The sequence below is a fragment of the Pogonomyrmex barbatus genome, unplaced genomic scaffold, assembly GCF_055798465.1.
Source record: "Pogonomyrmex barbatus isolate J1 unplaced genomic scaffold, ASM5579846v1 scaffold3, whole genome shotgun sequence".
Taxonomy (NCBI): Eukaryota; Metazoa; Arthropoda; class Insecta; order Hymenoptera; family Formicidae; genus Pogonomyrmex; species Pogonomyrmex barbatus.
The window spans coordinates 501,025-522,867 of NW_028297127.1; the positions used below are offsets into that span (position 1 = coordinate 501,025).

A 21,843-nucleotide genomic window follows, 5' to 3' on the forward strand; every position below is an offset into this window, starting at 1 on the left:
CATCTTTGTTAGGGCAGTTTTAAAATCTTGATTGAAATTAAATTATTTTTGAGATCAAGCTCTTGAATTAGAAAAAAATATTCAATAATTTTCATAAAAAATAATTTATTTTGATTATACAGAAGCATTCGTATAATGTACACATCTATAATTAAATTTAAACATATTAAGAAATTATATATCAATTTGTAAAAGAATATTATTTGTACTATAAATAATCAATATATTATTAAGAAAAAAGACTAATTTATTAAAGGTATTAATAATTAGTGCCGACGATAATGTATATTGTTATATACATAATATATATTGTTATATTGTTATATAATATTGTGTAGTAAGTAACAATTTTAGTTTGCAAGAATATATAGAAATTTACTATTTACTATAATATATTTAAAAGATTATAAAAGATTATATTTTTATCATGTTCTGCCTTCTCTCTCGGCAGATTTATCGATCAAAGTATACGCTGGTAAATACGACGTAGGATTGTTAGGATCCTTTAATAATGGATTTCGTGTTGTAGTATTTTTATTACCGATACTTGTATATCCTTGATCGTAAAGTGAGCAATACGCAATATTGTGTTTCAATAAAAATGTCCATACTTGATTATATGACCAATGAAGGATAGGATTCACACGCATCAGCTGTGGCCAATCCGGATCGGTGGGTGTAAATGCTTGTAGATTTTCGGAACCTGGATCACCTCTTCTTATACCCATGATACTTGCTTTCAAATTATGATTTTCTTTCAATAATGCAGATAATGCAGATCGCATCGGTTGTTGCATTCGTATTATTTTTAAACCATAATATTGAGCAGCTGATTCCACAAACGTTTCCACCTACATGTAAAATATTAATAAATGCATATGGACTTTATTTAAAAAAAAGATCAAAATTTATAAAGAATAAATAATTTTGTTGTGTATAATATTTTACGCAACATAAAAATTTTACTAAGTTGAATAAAGTTGAAAATTAGTTTATTCTCTGATATGGACACTTTTTTATGAAATTATCTTTTTGCATATGAAACATTTTCTAATTTTTTTTTACAGAAATAAAAAACAACAAAAGGCATAAATTAACGTTTTTTTCACTTTTCTTTTTAATATAAATTTCAAATGTTTTTTTTTTTCAAAAAGTCTTGAAATGTTGTTAGAATATATTTTAATAAAATTTTAATTCTTAAGAAAATATTTTTAAAATATTTTTAGAATATTTTTAGATAAGTGTATTGTCTAAATATCAAGAATACGATCCTTATGAATAACTTCAACTTTATTCATGTGCTAACTTAAAGTGTTCATTTGTTAACATTAAATTGTTTTCATAACAGAGAGCAGTAAGACATCACTCGGCAGGCAAGATCTTAGATGCATAATTTCTCTTTTTTTTTATTTTATATATATAAATTTAAAATAACAAAATAATAAATGGCAATTTTTAAATAATTAATTACTTATATCATCACATACTGTTATTTTTTAAATAGACTTGCAATGTTAAATTGATAAAGACATAGACAGTCAGGAAGTTTGAACTCTGATTAAAATGATATTTTTTGCAATAAGAATTTTTCCTGAAGAAAGGGAGTGATATTTGATTATCGATTTATTGAAAAGGAAAAATTAGTCCATACGATCTTGAACTGTTACATTGTACGGCCATTAAAAAAATAACGGCACATAAATATCGCGATATATAAACAGTTATCCTGAATTTATATAATTAAAAAAAAAAGAAATTATAGACGCTTAAAATCCTGTCCACCAAGTGCCATATATTGTTTTTGTTATTTGAACTTATTCTCAGATTATTATATTGATTTGTTTAAATTGTTATTAAAAAATTATTATGCAAATGCAATTTTACAAGAAAAAAATTATTTTGGCATAAAAATGGCATCTTTTTGAGCACTTTACATAAACATATGCATATACGCATATATTCTTGTTATATATTTTAATAGTCGTGATTCTTACCTCCAGAAAGGAATCGTCAGTTATATATAAACATAATAAAGATGAAATGTTACGCAATTTAGCAATAGTTGCAGCTAAGTGCAAGACTACTGTGCAATCTTTCCCACCATTGAAACTTATAAAAATTTCATCTGGACTATATCTATAAAAAAAGTATACATATTATCCATAACAATATATATATATATATATATATATACACACAAGTACGGAGTGATCCAAGTCACTCAGAAGAACCGGCACATACATATTCTTCACGAAAAAAGTCGAAAATATTAATAGTAAAATGTTGTGATGTCAATAGTTTTTAAATGGTGAAACTTTGAAACTGTCCAATTCAGAGAAAAAAGTCGTAACAGCAATTAGAAATTTGCACAAATAGGTATGATATGCCACAATTATGTATAATAAATTGTAATAAAAACAATCAACAAATTATATGAACCAAGAAAATATAGTAATATTAATCATTTGTAGAATAAATCGTTAGATCGTTAAATTAATGGATTGTACACTATTGTTATCAGTATATATTTTTCCAACTTATGTCAATGATATTGTGGTATTCTGTTTACTTCACAAAAATATTTGTTTAAACTGGAACAATATAACATCATATTACATTCGGTTGACTTGACACTCGAGACTATCGTGTCTCCTGATCGCTAGATCTTATAATGACCTTGATTTATCAGTCTGATGATCCGCTGGATCGATAAGATTAATAATGACATTTCGCGACAGACATTGCAGCCGTACAAAGGCGACGACGATAATAATAATAACGACGTTACGTTTCTTACAGTAAAAATTTCCAAATCGGACTTGCGTAGCAATATCTTCGTTCGTAGGTACAAAAAAATAAAAATACTTTTATTATGCATTATCGAACTCAAACTATCGATCAAGCCTACTTAGAACTTGATCAATTTAGCCGTTATTGAGATCCGATAATTTCGGATACTCGCATCTCGCCGATAAAGTTACACGGTAGTGTTTCTCGGTTGACTTGACATCCGAGACATTACCGTTGATAAAATGTTGATAAAATGTATACATAAACGCACGCGTATACTCATATACATATTTCACGTTACACACATTACTCATACATTACCTATTATATATGTATGGATAAAATATATTCATATTTATTGAACTATAATACATTAATATGTTCGTATTTACGTACCTTTCATAACATTCATTTAGTATATCTAATGAACATTTAACGTGCGCTTCATTTTTGCTATTTTCTAATATGACATTCATTTGAAAACGACTAAATTTATGTTTCAGATTTATTATTTTTTGTATCGGCAGAACGTATAAAAGTTGTTCCTTTGCTTCTGCCACTGTCTCTTTGGTTCCTTCTAATGTTATTCTTGTAAAAGGCGTTTGTGATTCTAATTGAGAATAGCTGCCAATTTTAACTTTGTCATTCAATCGTTTTATTTGTTTATCTAAAATATTTATTAATGCTAATTCATTCAGTTCTATGTCTATATATTCGAAGTGCAATGGCACACATCCTTTCAAACGAGAAATTATTGTGTCGGTAGCAGGCTTAAAATATTTTGGAGAACCAGGTAGCATATAAACATTTTTTACATATATCACTGGAAAAGTTTCTGAAAATTGTAACAATTATAAGCAAAACAATTATAATATGGATCATCAAATAAATTTCATATTTTATTTGTAGATTAAGTTCACATTAAATAAAGAAATATTGTTGTTTTTTTATATGGAAATGCGTTTTTCTTTTCCGATTTTTTCTTCTATATTGGTAAATTTTTAATTTAAGGAAAAGGTTAATAAGTTAAGTTAATAAGTTAAGTTAATAAGTAGGTTAATAAGTAAAGTTTTATGTTTTAAAAATAACTAAAATTATAAAGTAATTTATTCAAAATTATTTAAATTATTAAATTTTTAACTTTTTAACTATCTAATCCTGTATATAACTAACTTATAATATAAGTCTTAATAAAAAGATATATGTATAAGTGTACCTGTAGAATCGATGTTGATAATTTCACAAGGACTAGGAACAAGAGCAAGTCGTTTTATGTCATATTGACCAGGAATTAATTGAGTGTATATATTTAACAATTCTTGATGTAATTCAAGTTTTAATTCAAAAGCCTTTGCTACTGCCTCATATGTTATATCGTCATGAGTAGGTCCAACTCCACCAGATGTAAATACGATAGAATACTGCTTTGATGCATTACTTATTTCTTTAGCAATTTCATCTATCTAACAGAAAGAGTAGTGAAGTATTATATACAATTTATATAAATTTAAACATTGATAAATTAATTGGACATTGATAAAACATTGGTAAATTAATAATTTTTAAAAATTCAGAATACGAATTATTTATTTATGATGTTACACAATTTACGCTTTCAAATTAAAAAAAGAGAATTATGAAAAACAAGATTTCAATCCGCAGCAATGTAATGTTCTCGCCGTAGTAGCCAGCTACGCTACTGAATTCAAAATTGTCAAAAAATCGCGGTATTTTTTCTTTCCTTTTTATTAAATTCCTTTTTATTAAATTCATCAGATGTTAGCAGCAAAAGTAAAAATTTGTGAGCGCTCATGTACCATCACAATCATGAGACACAAAGATAAAATTTGCAAGTTAAAAAAGAATTAAAAGAAGATACTAGGGTGACGAATCGAAAAAAATAATTACCTTTAGCATGCAATTGTATTGTACGTAATTTACTTAGATTTAATTTGATAGAAATTAAAAATTTCCATTTTATAGAATATATTAAAAAAATGAAGTAAAAGATATTAATTTATGGTTGAAATGCAATAAATAATATTCCTTTTTAAAAATTCTTTTTCAATGTAAACATATATTAATATATTATATAATTTCCTTTGTAAGTTTCTGAAACAAATGAGCTTGATGTCATTTTAAATGATATTGCTATCGTTTGATCGTGGTTTTTCTTAAAAATAATAATTTGCAGTAAACTGGCGACAATATAAAATTAAAGTTATGATTTTTTGATACAAATTTCATCTTTTTCTTTTGATGGCAGATGATAGATTTTTTTCTCTATTTTTCTAATCCCTAATAATCAAACATATCGATACGTTTTGCAGCACACTAAATAATTAATATGCATATCATTTTGTTTCGATAAAGCAAATAACGTTTGCATTACATCATTATAATATGCAGTCGAAATTTAGGGATATCAGCACATCCTACAAAATGCTTGTAAATATTGGCACAACACAGACAGAACACGATATTCCTTCAGTGTGCTGTCAGATGCAGAGTTAGCTGGAAATCAGTGATAACATGCTATCACATATATGCATGCATTATGTGATATCATCATATAAACATTTGATTATCTATACTTTGACATATCTTAGTTTCTGTCAAATGCTCAAATTCTGGGATTTTTTTTTATGGCAACAAGTTTTACTCAATTTTTGCAGTATTTTTATTAGCATGCTGTGTTTACAGATTATTAGATTTTTGTTGTATTTCTGCTCTCTAATTTGGCAGTCTATGCTTGATCGTTGCTTGATTTTTGCAAACATGATATGTAAACATAAATTTGTATTGCGTATTCTGAACACGTTTGGCTATTTAGATATGTATCTTTTTATACATATATAAATATATATTACTCATTAATATTTATTAACAATAGTAAAATAATACACACAATGTCAGGAACCACTGTGACTCTTTGTAGTCTTATTCCAGCGGCAGTTAAATATTTTGCCAAATATTGTGTATTGGTATCAACTATTTGACCACGCAAAATCTCATCTCCTGTGACTATCAAACTTGCTGTACACGCATGACATGTTTGTTGCGACATATTGCTCTAAATTCTGTTTTCACTAAAACAAAAGAAATATAACAAAAAATAATTAATGATTCTTCAATACTGAACAATATATACAATTTATATATTTTTCTTCTCACTTATGACATTTTTATAACTTATTTTATCTATATTTTATCTAATTCATAAAATTTTAATACATATAATAAAATTTAAGAACATATAAAATATTAAGAATATCGGGTAATTTTAAAAAGGTAAAAGAAATAAAGAAACATATTTTTTCTTAATATTTATTGTAGAAATTATGATAAAAGCATGTATCTGTTGTACGTCTGCATATATGCGCATATGATGTATATGTGTGTGTGATATGTGATATCGATAAGGGATTAATAATTTTTTTATGATACTATACAATGTATTCTTAAGATGAATTAAATTAATAAAAATAGAATATTATACGATATATAATAATAGATACATTAAGTCCATCTATCTTCTTTTTTCTTTATTTTTAAAGTTGCATCTGTTCCACCATCGAAACTGCTATATCCGTCTGTGGTGACATCGTTTTTTTCTTAGGAGATATATTTCCTTTGTTTATCTTGATTGATTCCATTTGAATTGATGTTGCATCAAGTTTTGCCTTGGAATTGTAAGCTTGCAGATCTCTGTCTAATTTGTTTAATATTTGATCCATATTGATTGTTTTATTCTTATTTGATTTCTTATTTCCTTTTGGATCAAGCTAATTTTAAAACATAAAAATAACTTTTGTCAAAAATATTTTTTCAATATTTTATTCTTATATTCAAATCTGTTTAAAGGCATATATTTTTAAATTCTTACAATATTTAATTAAATAAGAAACATTCGATTCAATTATTAAATATTTATTTTTATTTTAATTTACACTTAAGAATTTTAGATTGCTTAAGAGCTATAGAAGAGACTTGAATTGGGGGAATTTATATTTTTATTTCCAAGAAATATTCCCAAAAACTAATATATAGAGTCTAAATCCTATACACAATAACTTCACATATTATTATTTAAATTTGTAATCATTCATCACTTACTTTTTTCAGATTAGTAAATATTTTTTGTGCTTTAGTTTTTAGTTTGGTACTGCGAATTTTGACTTTGAAAACATTTGTGTTTTTATGAATCCTCTTGTTCTTTCCCATTTTTTTTTTGTAATATTGTAATATTATCTGTTACAAATAAATTATTAGACATTAATGTTATTAATGTCATTAATTTTAAGTTTCTTCGTTGCTGGCTCCTCGTTTTTAATCACTTCTGGTTTTAATAAAAATGATACTCGAACCATCTGTTTATTTGGTGAAACATCTCTAATATCATGTATACTGATAATATAATTATTAGTTAGAGTATAACCAAGCTTCTGTTCAACCAATCTCTTTCCAAGCATACAAACATCATCTCCTTTATTTGCTTTCACGAAGCAATATACATGGAATATAGGTGGCTTAAGGCTAAGTTTTTTTAGTTCTTCTTGTGTAAACCAATCAGGTAATATATCCAAAAATTCAATAGCTGATGCAGGTAAATTCATTATTATGTGTTCGGAACCAGATAAATTTTGAGCTCGTCTGGCCAAAATATCATTTTTAACAACTTTTCTCAAAAAATCTCTACCATCCATGTTAAAAGCTTTAAAATTATCTTTTAATTTATTAATAGCAGCATTTTTTTGAAGCCACTTGTAAGATTCAGGATTTAAGTCATTAGCAAATACTTGGATTTTTTTACGTGCAGCAGGAATTGCAAATGGTCCCACTCCTGCAAATACATCGTATAAAACATCACCTTGCATCATAAATGTTATCATACGTGCATGTTCAGTAGATAGACGTGGATTCCAGTAAACTTGTGCAAAGTCAAATTGATATGTATAACCATTTTCTTTTGTGATTGTTACTGTGTTTCTTTCACCAGCCAGAATCTCCATAGCAAAATAGCGGAATGATGTATCAATTGTGTTAATCTTGTTTATTACTGTCCGTGCACTTGCTGTTTTATCAAGAAATACTTGACCAATAATGAATTTATATGGCAAATGTACATCACGTAAATTCAATTGCATAATATGTCCTACTAAACTGTATGCTGTAGGAACGTTAACATCTTCTGGAAGAATTGATTTTAATATTTCTTCACGATTCCAATTATCATATTTTATTGTAATGTTTGTTGTATTAAAAATGTTTGTTGTTTCAAATTGGTCCAATAAATTTCTATCATTTTCAGTAATGTCCTCAAATCTTGTGACAATATCTGGATTTAGATAAACAATAATTCCATCGTTCATTTTTTGAACTGATTTAAAATTACATATTTTTAACAAATATTTTTTTAACACGTGTATATTTTTGAAAATAACAATATCACGAAACTTTAATATTGGTACAGTCACAATTGTTGTAAATGCATCACGATCCAAATATGTCATCCCACGGACAGATGCTGGAGGAACCAGCAAAGAAGTCATAGTAGTTGTATAAAAGTTGTACTGGATTTTCAAGGAGGTAGAATGCCAAATAGCGCTGAAGAATCTGCCAATTGCCATATACAGGATCATACACTGTAGAACAATACAAACAACTGACCATAATAGTTGTTTTTTGGTAGGGTTATTTATTTCTTTAAATAATTTATATTATTTAATAATAATAAGTATAGTCATAGCAACACAACATTTTATTTTTTATATATTTGCAAAAACTAATAAAAAATTAATAAGAAAAAAATTACAGCATATACATATAATGCAAGAAACTTGAAATATTAAGAGGTATAGAGAATATAATATATAAACTGATATAGGGTTCCATTTAGTGACACAAGTCGACACAAGTATCATTCTATCTTTCTTGGCTTTCAATGATTAATAAAAACAAAATGATACTTGTGTCGACTTGTATCGCTAAATGGAAAGCACCCAATAACTACACTATAAGTAGTAAGTTTATTTTGATTTAAATCACAAATCAATTAAATTAACACGCATACTTATATCTTTAGTAAAATATTCATTTTTTAAAATCTATAATTTTTTAAAATCTAGTATGCAAAAAAATAAATATTTCAAGAATATTTAAAACATTAAAAAATTAATATTTTTAAACATTGATATACACATGCATGCACACGCTTACGTACGCACACGCACACGCGTGCGCGCGCGCGCGCGCGCGCGCGACATACCATATATATATACATAATTTTTTCTCAAGTTTTTATGATCCTGTATATTGACAAAAGTCTCATTTTTTAATTATATCTTGTAAACTTTTTCTCATATTTTTCTTTTAAAAATTTTCTTCAAAATCAATATAAACATATCTTTCTTTGCAAAATATAAAAATCAACAAAAAAGAATAAATCTGTCTACATCACATCTTTTTGTACGTAAATAAAATATTATCACGCATATCATACATATTTTACAATAAACATAATGCGTAAATTAAATATTTCAAGAAACGTAGAAATCGCAGACAAAAAAAAGTAACGTCTTTATCAACTTTATATAAGATGTCAAGATTGTGTGTGTATTTTAAGTTTACTTGGGATGGAGAATTAGTGCCTTCAACTCGATCGCCGAGTTATATGGCACAGATTTCAAGATTGGAGATTTTTAGGTTAGATTAAAATTTTATATTTCTTACTTATTATAAGTACGTACGAATAAAAAATATAAATATTATTTACCTGATTCTTTCTTTATAAAAAATTTAATGTATTTAATATAGATGTTACGTGCTAATATTGGCTGAAAAATAGCAAATAAATTCAAATTCGACAAAAATGACAACCTGACATCAACTACAAACACGTCAGCGATCCGAATATAGGAACTATACTACTATTGCTTCAACATGGTCGTGACTTCCTAGCGGAGCCAACACAGGTCACGATTCAAAACGGGACATATTTAAGAAAAAACGATAAGTGTCGGTCCACAATAGATGATTTAAGCTTTAAGAAGTAAGAAATTGACCAATTATAATCGAATATGAAAAGAATAATCGATTATGATTGGTCAATTTCTTACGATTTAAAGATTAAATACTTATTGTGGATCGACACTAATGGCGTGGTCTCATAAGTCTCGGTCCACAATAGTGTCGGTTCACAATAAATATTTAATCTTTAGCCGTAAGAAATTGAAACCTATCATAAGCGATTATTCTTTTCATATTCGATTATGATTGGTCAATTTCTTACTTCTTAAAGCTTAAGTCACCTATTGTGGACACTAAAGGAATAAAGGGTGAGATCCATTTACTGCAAGTAGCTTCGAAATATTTGATTAACCAATCAAACCAAAGAATTTTATGAATTTTATAAAGTGATCAATCAAAAAATACTTTGAAGCATCAAACGGATCGCATCCAACAGGTAAAAATTACAAGAGGAAATTCACTAGAATACTTGCAAATTCATATGTCAAAAGCTAGTAAATTTCCTCATTTTTGTAATTTTCATCTTGCTTCAAGATACACAATTGACTCCCTATTCTCGAACATACGCACATGAAAGTTCTATACTGTACGTAACATATATTATAGGATTTTTGTATATAACACATGTTTCAATAGGATCTTTTATATACCGTTGTGCGTAAGCTGCGTAGCCGGATAAACGTGATAACGTAATTTTGTAAGTTTCGAAATTGCCTTACTGTGTATTTAAGTCGCATGTATTATTCATATTACTGGAGATCTTGTCAGAAAAGTTGTCAAATAATATTCTACAAATAAGATCATTTGGTAAGCTCTAACCTACAAGAGACACGCGCCATTGTACGTAGTAGAGTAGTATGTGAGCTATGAACTTCACGCATATTACTAGTTCTCAGATGTTATAATACCGGTTGGCTTATGGTCTGATTTTTACTGCGTGATTTGAAATAAATTGTGGTGCATCTAGATTTTATTTCCTTATACTGTTCATTTCTCTATCTATATTGGATCTTTTGTTTGTTATTGGTATTTTGAGGTTAGGTCATCGAAATGCCGCGACTCACGCGTAGTGAGATTAATGTTATATTAATAATGAATTTTCTGCTTTAAGTTCGATTAATGGAACATTTTCTTCAAATAATTTGAAATGTCTAAAAGTTATAAATGTTACTATTATCAACTGTCTTGCATTGCATGTCTCATGTAAAATTTAATCTTAAGCCTAATTTTTATTGTTGCATTGGATCGCATTAAGATTTTCTTTCTCATTTTTACCAAATTTCGAACTTGTGTTTATTCAATCAATACAAGTGTACACTAATATACTATTTCAGCCATAAAAAATCTATTGGTTCCAAAAATGATGTTTACTAAATATTTAATTAGCTTTTGTATCTGATTGATATATTTTAATGTAGAGTATATTAATTAGAGAATATATCATTTAGACATAAGAGTTTGCTAAATGCTTATGCTTGAATGGATTGTGCTTCTGGATACATTTAATAATTTATTTTGTTTAGATTGCATATGTATATATATGTATGTATATATATATATATGTATATATATATATATATATATATATATATATATATATATATATGATATATATGATACAAAAGTTTGTTATATATTAAAATATTAAGAAATATCAACTTATAAAAGAAATTTTAAATACATAAATATTTATAGGTAAATAATGGCGAGTGGAGAATCACTTGCAGAAGTAACAGATGTTATACAAATTCTACGACAATGGGAAGAAGAACATAATACACCAACCTATGATCCTATACCTGTTCTTCAGAGATTAGCAGATATAATAGAACTTGAGACAGAAAATTATATGAAAATGGATCCTGATCCATTTGATGAAAGACATCCATCACGTACTGATCCAGAATGTAATTTTGGACACATATTGAAAGTTTTATTCAGAAAGGATAATTTTATGACAAAGGTAATTTATAAAGTAAATATCTTGTAAGAATTATAGATCCAATAGGAATATTTTAATAAAGTAACCCAATGTGCACTTTATTTTTAAATTTTACTTTTGTTTAATTTATGTTTAATTTATGTAAATACTATGTCAATTGATATAGTAATTGACATAGTAATATATCTATGAAATTTAAAAAAATTTTGTTTTTATGATAATTTTAAAAATACCTGCTTAAGATTTTCTTTTAATATTTATTTAATTTATATAGTTTTTAATATTTATTTTTTAATTTATAGTGATTTTTTAATAAATACAAAAAATGTGATATTAAAAATATTTTTGTAACAAAACTACAGCGAAAATATAGGAGTTATATAATAATAGCATTTTACATTTTTTTAAAAATTATTTTACATATAAAACTTAATAATAATGTTTGTTTTTAGTTAATAAATGATTATTTGAGAGATACATACTGGTCTCGAGCAGGAATAACTGGAAAGGATGTTAGAAAGCTAAATATTGCTGCTTGTCGTTTAATGCTAGATATACTCCCAGGATTAGAAACCTCAGCAGTATTTCAGCCAGACATGGAAGGTCTTATACACAGATTATTTTCTTGGGCAGAAAAAAGCATTGAACCATTGCAGAGCTATTCAACTGGTCTTCTGGCCGCTGCTATGGAAGTACAAGATATAGCTACAGGATTTAGAGATCAAAATGCTAAAATGGTACCTTTAATGTTGCAACGATTACATAAGTTACAGCAGAAAGCACATGAAGAACGTCAGCAAAAGGTATATGAGGATTGTCAGAAAAATGTTAGGCCATTTGCTCACTTTGGGCATGACAGGAATGGTGTTACTGATTGTGACGACAAAGGCATTTCCGAAAAACGCAAATTGCAAGAGAAATGGCAAAAAAACGGGGTTATGAAGAATCAAGATTCTCCTTCTTCTGATGAAAATGATTCGACGTGCAATTTCAATGATATGCCAGCCATTAAAAAAAAGAAAAATAATTCTGGTTGTGAAACACCTGTAACGAATAGTGAGCTATATCCCGAGATTATGTCCCCACCTTCGTCTATACCGAAAATCATGAACAATCCCATTAATTTACAAGTGACACCATCTAAACAGGTGTTACAGTCTACAAGGATTGCGAATGTGTCGGCATCCACTAGGTGCAATTTTCAAAAATCTATTCTATCTCAAAGTTCCAGCACACATTTAACACTTTTAGAAGGAAATTCAAATTCTTCTTGGGCTGAAATGGAATCATATGTTATTGGTAACGTACAGATGTATCCTCCTACTCTTGCAACTCGTCAGATGCTGATCTTGCGTTATCTAACACCAATGGGAGAGTATCAGGAATTCCTTGGCCATGTATTTGAGCATAACGCACTAGAATTGATACTGAAATATATAAATGTGCGAGAAACTAAAGATAGCAGATTGGCTTTTGAAGCTCTCAAATATCTTGCATCTCTGTTATGCCATAAAAAATTTTCAATTGAATTTTTAAACGTTGGTGGCTTGCAAAGACTACTAGATGTACCGAGACCGAGTGTTGCAGCAACAGGTGTGTCTATATGTCTTTACTATCTCGCGTATTGTGAAGATGCTATGGAACGAGTGTGTTTGTTACCAAAACACATTATAACTGATCTTGTGACTTATGCATTATGGTTACTGGAACGCAGTCACGATTCCGGACGATGTCACGCAACGATGTTCTTTGGCTTTTCTTTTCCATTCAAAGTTATATTGGAAGAATTCGATGCGCAGGATGGTTTGAGAAAATTATTTAATGTGGTAAGAAAATAATAAATATTTATGCTTTTTATTTATGCTTTTTAACAATAAATATTTATGCTTTTAAGTAAAAAGAAGAATTTTGATTTTATCCTTTTACATATCTTATTTGTTTAAAGCACAAAAAGGTCAAAATTAATTGGGAAAAAGTTAACTATTCGTGCTTTCTGAACAAAAATATAAATCTTGATATTATTCCTTTATCTTATTGCGTTTTATTCAAAACGCAAAAAATGCAATTTTATTACAAAAAAAGATAATCCAGGTTTAAAAATAAATTAAAATTATTTTTTGTATAATAAAATTTAATTAAATTTTATTGTAGATATCTACCTTACCAATTCTAAATATCGAAGAAGAACCAACTATAAATGATGATGAAGAATGTGCGTCAAGGCAGATTGTACGACACGTTGCTGTTGCTTTGAAGAGGTATATGGAAGCCCATTTGCATCTAAAAGCAGAACAATTGCAACGTGCAGAAAATGTTAGAGTTGAACGCGATACGTGGCAGCCTTCATTACCACCTTACAAGGTAAAATATATCATATATTTAAAGGATTTTTTTCCTATCAGAATTATCGTCAAAATAATAAATTTTATAAATTTTGAAAAAAAGAATGAAATGACTTGTAGTTAAAATTATTTTATATTTATTGCGTTAAATTCGAACTATCTTTTCTCTTTAATCATTTGAAGCATTTTAACAAAAATGCTTTTTGTACTTATAACTATTGTGTAGCTTATTGAAATAGCTATGAAAAATACAAACTAAAGAAAACATATTACATAATAAAAGATATATTCTATTTACAAAAATGGTGACTATAAAAGGACTTTAACAATAGTTCTATGTCACTTTATTTGTGAGTATATCATTAGGAATCAGATACCTTGTGCATGCATGCGTGCATGTGTGCGTACGTATGTGTGTACATGCATCGTGCGTGCGTTTGAGCACGTTTTACTTTTGCGTTTTTACTTTTCTAGGCATGCAAACTTAGTAGCGAAGAAGTTCAGGCAAAAGTGGAAATTCTTCAAGAATTAATGTCAGTCAGAGCGACATGGCCACCAGTGGAGGAACTTCATCGGTTAGGCGGTATCACATTGCTTTTGCAAATTATAGCTTTTGCTCGCGAATGGAATTACAGTGGGCGGTAAGTATAGTAATAATAAAGTATAGTAATAAGTATAGTAATAATAAATTGACAGTAAGTGGAAAATAAGTTATATATAGAAGTTAGATATAGGATACACTTAATATACACTTAATCTAGAACATATACTTAATCTAGAACAAACTTTTATTAAATATCACATTTCTGACTTTGTTCTAAGACAAGTTTTTTTTTTTTTTTTTTTTTTTTTTTAATTTTGTTCGAAGAGCTTAGTTTTCGAATTATAAAAATTTATCGTTCACGTATTATAAACCGAATATAGGAAGTAGGCAAATAGGCGACGCAATCTACTATTAGATATGAACAATCTGCAAAAATACTCATATAAATGCTAGCATCCGTATAATCAGTTATACCCTCTTTGCATATTTTCTTGATCCAATGCAAACTATTTGTTTTTATAAAAAAAAAGTGATTTTTGAACGAAGTTTTTGCAAAAGGAGAAGTCTCTGACTCAAGTTAGAAATCTATTATTTAAGAATAAAAGATTATCCTGTATATGTAGATACAGCTGATAGGAAAGTTTTATAATTTTTAAATTAAATGATTATTTTTAGGGTACATACTACGTCAAGTGCTGAAACGGTTAGGTCATGTTTGGACGTAATTGCAATTTGTTCCATTGTACCAAAAGTCATGTTGTTGCTATGCGAAAGAGTTGATATGCCAGACATGTCAATGACAATGGCAATTAATCTTTTACTAGCTGCTGCTGAATGTGAGATTATTGCAGATGCGGATGTACAAAGAGCAGCACTTAGAGCTGTAATTAATTGTGTGTGTGCTCCTATAAACAGAGTATGTTTTTCTATAAAAATTTTCTTTTTTACTTTTACATTCTCTTATGGTATTTTATTCAATTGATGATATTTATTAACTTTTTAAGATCGGAGGAAATGTAGCTAGATATTCTATAACTGGATCTGCTAAAAAAAAGACAAATATTCACAATAGTGAAGAATTGATACAAAAAGTATGGGAAAGTGTTAGGTCAAACAATGGAATAATGGTATACATTGATAATTATATTATTATGTTATGTTATTTTAAATAATCATTTGGATTATATGATTTGTAAATTATTATTTTTTGAAATAGGTATTATTGCAACTAATGATGGTAAAAACACCTATTACCGATGCCGATAGTATACGGGCGTTAGCATGTCGTGCACTAGCTGGACTAGCACGTAGTGAAAAAGTTAGACAAATTATTAGCAAGTTACCAATGTTCACAAATGGACAAATTCAGTCACTTATGAAAGATCCTATATTGCAAGAAAAACGACAAGAACATGTTACTTTCCAAAAATATGCTCTTGAATTAATGGAAAGAGTATCTGGTAAAGCAAAGCCAACAGGAGCAGAATACGAAATTTCCTTAGTTAGTTTACATAGGGTAAGCTTCTTTTAATTTATATATATAAATTATTTTTAAACAATCGTACATTTTGTAAAACCGGGAATTGTTCATTTCAAGAATCCGCGTAAAAGATATGAAAACAAATTTTTTGCTATAAGTTGATACCAATGTACCTAATTGTCACTAAGCTGCAGGCCATATCGGAAAGTGCTTATAAAAAGTGTTTCGACGACTGGATTATTTGTTGTCGTCATAAATGTGTCAAAAGGGGACGACAAAATAAATTTGGATGATTAAATCAATATTTTGTATTTTATTGAACAATTCCTGGTATTTATTTGAAATGTATTTTTTTCAATTATGCATTTTTTGATTGAAATTTGTTTTTAATATTTAGCATTTATTTATCTTATATATCTATTTTCTCTCTCTCTCTCTCTCTCTCTCTCTCTCTCTCACTCACTCTCACATTATTTTTACATAAAATGATTTTTATAGGCTAATGTTGTAGCACAAACGAGAATTCAGTATAATGAACAACAACTTAATCAATTAATATATCAGCATCTCATGTCAAAAGGTTTAAGTGAAACGGCTAATACATTACATAAAGAGGCAAATTTGGAATCATCTACAATTGTAAGAGCTGCAACAACATATCAACCTTTTACATACAGGAACCCTTCAAATGTAACTGTAAGTTGAAATTATTGGAATAAATAGGAAGTTTTAAAATTTCCTATTTATACAGGTTGTCCCATTTTCCCATGTTCTCAAATGACAATGTCAAATATTTCTTGAACAGTGCATTTTACAAAAAAATATTTCAGATAAAAGTTTTATGACTTCGAGGGAGGCATAAAATAGTACCATTTGTTTGAGTTCGGATAGTCATTTGAAGATTACATAAAAATTACCTTTTATCTTAAATAAAAACTCTCATTTTTTATTGAAGTCATAAAACTTTTATATGAAACATTTTTCTCTAAAATGCACTGTTCAAGAGATTTTTTTTTTTGAAATTATCATTTAAAATGGGATCCAGTATGCACGTAGGTGCGTACGCAAAGAGTATATGCACACACATGCATGCTCGCACGCAACTTATATTCTATATGCGTGTGTATAGGATATGCATATGTGTACTTGCCAGCGCGTGCATATATATCGAAATATGTAGAGCATTTAAAGCGTTGCAAACTATTGTTCTTGAAAATTCGTGTTGTGTAAAAATCTTTTAAACAAAAATTATAGGATTTCGAGAAGATTACAAAATTATGTTATTTAATCATTTGCAGATGACACTTATTGGTTCTTTATAAGTCATTTTTTTAATAGAATTAAGTATCTTTTGTTACTTTTTTGTATAATATGATTCTTGCAGTTATTCTGGCATATTTTGACATAAGATTAATGTATTTCGTTACGTCCGTACTTTCATGTTTTATTTTTAAGGGTAATAGCTTGTGCATTTAAATGTCCTACTCTGTGTATATACTGTAGAAATATAAAATGTAACATAACATTGGGAATCTACTTCAAGAATGAATTTAGCATTAAAAAACAATCAAGGAGATAATTGTATTTGATTTGATCTTGATTCAAAATTTAGCGGACTGAAATTATTCATAAAACATTATGAGATAATATTTAGAAAATAATCAACAAAGTTATATATAAAATATCCAATGTTTTTTAATAAGTAATATAGAATTAAATATAAACTTAAAATTATCGGAATATTATAGAATTTAGAAGAAATTATTGGAATATAAATTTTATTAAAATTTGAAAATAAAATTCATTGGGCAATATTTATATTAATTTTTTTTATTATCTTTTAATATTGAAATCATCTTTGAAATAAATTCCATATATCATGTTACAGTCTGAATATATATAGGGTGATTCTTATAAAATACTCGATATGAATCTTTGCAAAATTTGGAAATATGAGAGAACAATTTATTTGGAAAATATTTGATATTTGGTACAAATGAGACATCACATGATGAAAATTGTAAGTAATATCAGTAAAATCTCAAGATCAATTTTGTTTTTTAAAATAATATTCTATACTTTCGAATGCATTAATAGTTTTCATTCAATTTTTATAAATATTTGTAGATATTGAGAGATTTATGAGAAATCATTAATTTAAAAGATATTCTGATATAAGATATCAAAATATTATTTTTTAATGATCTTGCTTCTTTATGCATTTAATACTAAAGTAAATTAATTGATGTAAAAAAAGTACTTGTTTTAAGAAAACATTTTTGATTATTACTAATTACTAATTTTAGATTTTACAAATATGTTTTTTCGATTGCAAATATTGCTTTATTAAAAAATATTTTAATACATTCGTTTTGTAAGAATTTTTATTATTTTTTTTTATTTCTGATGTCAGAATCCATGGTATCCGTCGTTCAGATAATCATGGTGATTAGATTATAGTCATTAGAAGCCTCCCAAAAAAACTAAATTGATCTTTATATTTCAAGAAAGAGTAAAATAGTAAAAAGCAAATTCATGTGCTATATCTCTTTTGAAATCAAATAATTTTTGTTTTAAATATTTATTAAAAAAGATTATCTTCTTAATTGAGTATTAAAAAATAAAATAGGACACCCTTTATGTATTTTTTTTAGCAATTATGAAATAATTTTTTGTACTAAATGTCTATTATAAATATCAAAATGTTAATTTTTCTGTTTTAGCCAAGGAATAGTTTTTCTCCAGGTGCCCCTGTTAATTTATATAATACCAGTAGATGTACACAAAGAGAAAATAATTGTAGAAATAATACTACTCCCACGTCGTCATCTCGATTTATATCCCATACGGGTGCTTGCACTGGTTCACCATCTATAACTAATAATGTTCGATTAAAACTTGCTGATTGCCTGAATCAAAATGTTATTTCAAATAATGCAAATCAACCAATTAAACTACAAATTAATCAGAAGTAAGTTGCTTATACTTTTTTTCAATATTTTTATAGCTTGTTATAGTAATATATTTTTATAGCTTTTTATATTTTGTTCTTCTTATATTAATATTTGACATTATGTTATAGGAAATCAATGTCATCCGAAAGACAACCTTTAGTTATTCCAACAAATCATCAATCAACAATGCAGTCTCAACCAACCAATTGTAGATCTTTACAAAAACAGATTTTTAGAGATCCTGGAAGTGGTGGAGGACCTGGTATAGCCACCTCTAGTGTATCTGTTACTCTTGATTCTATTATTACAGAATATTTAACTAATCAACATGCTCTTTGTAAAAATCCTATGGTAACATGTCCACAATTTAATCTTTTTGAGTAAGTAATAATATTTTTCTATTTGTAAATAAAAAGTTACATAATATGTGATATAATTACTTTTAATTGAAAACATTTATTTAATTTATATATTTTAATTAATATAGACCACACAAATGCCCAGATCCATGTACAAAAAATTCTTCACCTACAAATGTAACAGTAAGATTAGCAAGGCGAGCATTAGGAATGGATGGTAGAAGATTAGATAGAAGACATATTTATAGTCGCTTTTGTCCTGTAAAAACTTTTCGGCCTACTGATGTAGGAGGAATATTCACTTGTTGTACTTTCTCGGTAAATTTGTATTCATTATTATAATTTATTCTCGTTTTTAAACCGTTATTTTATATCTCTCTTTAATTATATTTTTGATACAGCCTTGCACACAATATCTCATTTTGGGTACTCATGCTGGAGACATCAAAATGTTCAATATCCATACAGGAATGGAAGAAGCAACTTACCAATGTCATGAATCATATGTATATCATATGGAATGTAATCAACGTGGTAATCTTTTATTGACTTCCACTGCTTGGAGAAGTCCTATGTCAGCACTCTGGGATATAGGAGCGTTTTTTGAAATGAAGTTGCCTTTAGAAAATGAAGATTATGTTGAATTTGGCAAGTTACAAGATAGAATAATTGGTACCCAAGGAGAAAGTGCGACGGTAAATATACATATCCATCTATCCATCATATATCCATGTTCATACGTCCATGTCGATATTCACATTCATTCATTTTCCTTCCTTACACATATATATACATGTATATATGCATGCATGCACATATGCATATGCATATACACATACATATGTATATACATGCAATATATTATATATAACAGACACTATATACGTATGTACAAGGTGTATCATTAAAAGTGTAAACTTATTAAAATCGAAGGGGCACGGTTGGTTGTGTAAAATATATTTTATTAATGTTTGTTTTTTTCTATTATAGATATACGATATAGGAACTGGAAAATTATTAACAACCTTGACGCCATCTATTTCAAATCAATATACTAAAAATCGTGCAACTTTTAGTATGAATGATGAATTAGTACTTAGCGACGGCATATTATGGGATGTTAATTCAGGCAAAGAAATTCATAAGTTCGACAAATTAAATCAAACGTTAAATGGAGTTTTTCATCCAAATGGAACTGAAGTTGTATCTAATACTGAAGTATGGGATTTGAGAACATTTCATTTACTTAAGACAGTTCCTACTCTCGATGAAATGGAAGTGATCTTCTCACCAGTTAATAATATTATATATGCAGTTTCGTTAGATCAAGAAAGCGAAAACGATTCTCATTATGTAACTTCCTTTAAGACCTTGGATGCTTTAGATTATAGTAATATCGGTAAGAAAGGAATATCTATATATATATATATATATATATATATATATATATATATAAAATATAAAAAATATATTATTATTTAAAAAGTATACAAAATATACTAATATTATATGTTATAAAATGATTTATATATTATAATATTTTAGCGACGTGTGATGTAAAAAGAGGAATTTATGGTCTTGCCTGCAATAAATTTGACACTCAAATTGCCATAGTGGAAAATATGGGTGAATTTTCAAGCATACAAGAATCATGTGTTAGATTGTATGATGTTGGAAGACGAAGAGATGATGAGGATGAAGCTGATGAAGATGATGAAGAAGATGATCTTGATGCTAGTGACGACGATGGTTCAAATTCTGCATCTGATGATAATAATGCAGATGGTAAAACTTAATATTATTTATTTTTGAAATTTTTATATATTTCAGTATTTTATAAATGTTAAATATATTTATATTAAACTACAACATCGTAATAAAGTATATGTGTTTAAAACATGAAACTACAATTTATTTGTACTCTGTTAAAATAGATGGTAATAATGCAGATGCTGGTGCAGAAGATAATGGTGATGATAACGATCAGAATGATAGGGGAAATGATGATGACGATGATGATGACGATGATGAAGATGATGATGACGGTGATGATGAAGATGGAGGAGATGAAGACAATTCTGATGATGATAGTATGGATTACAATCCTAGTGTTGATATCCATAATTTATCTGATGATTTCTCTTCAGATATAGATGATTTGGAGATAATCACTTTCCGCTAACGTCATTGAAAAATAATTTTGTGTATATGCACATGTGTACGTACATATGTGCGTAATATATATATATACATATATATATATACATATACATATATATATATATATATATATATATATATATATATATATGAATAAAAACAAATTTTATCATGGTTCATTATTAATTTAATATTCTAAATATATAATTACAACTAATTTGTATTGTAATTTAGATGTTTATT

At 27.5% G+C, this 21,843-nt stretch overlaps 2 protein-coding genes across 9 annotated transcripts; one reads left to right on the forward strand and one right to left on the reverse strand.

Annotated features, from left to right (window-relative positions):
* Positions 1–88: 88 nt before the first annotated feature.
* Positions 89–9,919, reverse strand: LOC105429981 (bifunctional FAD diphosphatase/FAD synthase). Of its 4 annotated transcripts, none has more exons than XM_025219024.2 (6): positions 9,566–9,911; positions 5,699–5,879; positions 4,007–4,253; positions 3,187–3,625; positions 1,995–2,136; positions 89–851 (listed from the first exon to the last, which is right to left on the reverse strand). In XM_025219024.2, the coding sequence occupies exons 2-6, from the start codon at positions 5,855–5,857 to the stop codon at positions 426–428; spliced, it is 1,413 nt and encodes a 470-aa protein (XP_025074809.2). In that variant the 5' UTR covers positions 5,858–5,879; positions 9,566–9,911; the 3' UTR covers positions 89–425. The 4 variants fall into 4 exon arrangements, 3 of the variants coding, with proteins under 3 accessions (XP_025074809.2, XP_088935214.1, XP_025074811.2); XM_089079088.1 differs by lacking the exon at positions 9,566–9,911 and adding an exon at positions 6,309–6,450; XM_025219026.2 differs by lacking the exon at positions 9,566–9,911 and adding an exon at positions 4,699–4,902 and having other exon boundaries at positions 5,699–5,840.
* A 465-nt stretch (positions 9,920–10,384) lies between these two features.
* On the forward strand, positions 10,385–21,740 carry mahj (LisH and WD40 domain-containing protein mahjong). Of its 5 annotated transcripts, none has more exons than XM_025219015.2 (16): positions 10,385–10,516; positions 11,515–11,782; positions 12,214–13,587; positions 13,913–14,122; positions 14,578–14,744; positions 15,323–15,563; positions 15,652–15,774; positions 15,864–16,163; positions 16,626–16,823; positions 18,851–19,098; positions 19,210–19,461; positions 19,569–19,758; positions 19,842–20,135; positions 20,431–20,839; positions 20,986–21,225; positions 21,375–21,740. In XM_025219015.2, the coding sequence occupies exons 2-16, from the start codon at positions 11,522–11,524 to the stop codon at positions 21,620–21,622; spliced, it is 4,755 nt and encodes a 1,584-aa protein (XP_025074800.2). In that variant the 5' UTR covers positions 10,385–10,516; positions 11,515–11,521; the 3' UTR covers positions 21,623–21,740. The 5 variants fall into 5 exon arrangements, with proteins under 5 accessions (XP_025074800.2, XP_088935149.1, XP_088935146.1 ...); XM_089079023.1 differs by having other exon boundaries at positions 10,442–10,626; positions 21,390–21,740; XM_089079020.1 differs by having other exon boundaries at positions 10,443–10,626.
* Positions 21,741–21,843: the final 103 nt, after the last annotated feature.

Bases quoted from the DNA above. Each gene is read 5' to 3' on its own strand.
- LOC105429981 (XM_025219024.2), bottom strand. From the start codon at position 5,857: ATGTCGCAACAAACATGTCATGCGTGTACAGCAAGTTTGATAGTCACA. The intron at 4,254-5,698 runs GTGTGTATTATT...TCTTTCTGTTAG, and splicing joins TCACAGTGGTTCCTGACATT to ATAGATGAAATTGCTAAAGA. The intron at 2,137-3,186 runs GTACGTAAATAC...CTTTTTTTATAG, and splicing joins CTAAATGAATGTTATGAAAG to ATATAGTCCAGATGAAATTT.
- mahj (XM_025219015.2), top strand. From the start codon at position 11,522: ATGGCGAGTGGAGAATCACTTGCAGAAGTAACAGATGTTATACAAATT. The intron at 16,164-16,625 runs GTAAGCTTCTTT...TGATTTTTATAG, and splicing joins CCTTAGTTAGTTTACATAGG to GCTAATGTTGTAGCACAAAC. The intron at 19,759-19,841 runs GTAAATTTGTAT...TTTTTGATACAG, and splicing joins TCACTTGTTGTACTTTCTCG to CCTTGCACACAATATCTCAT.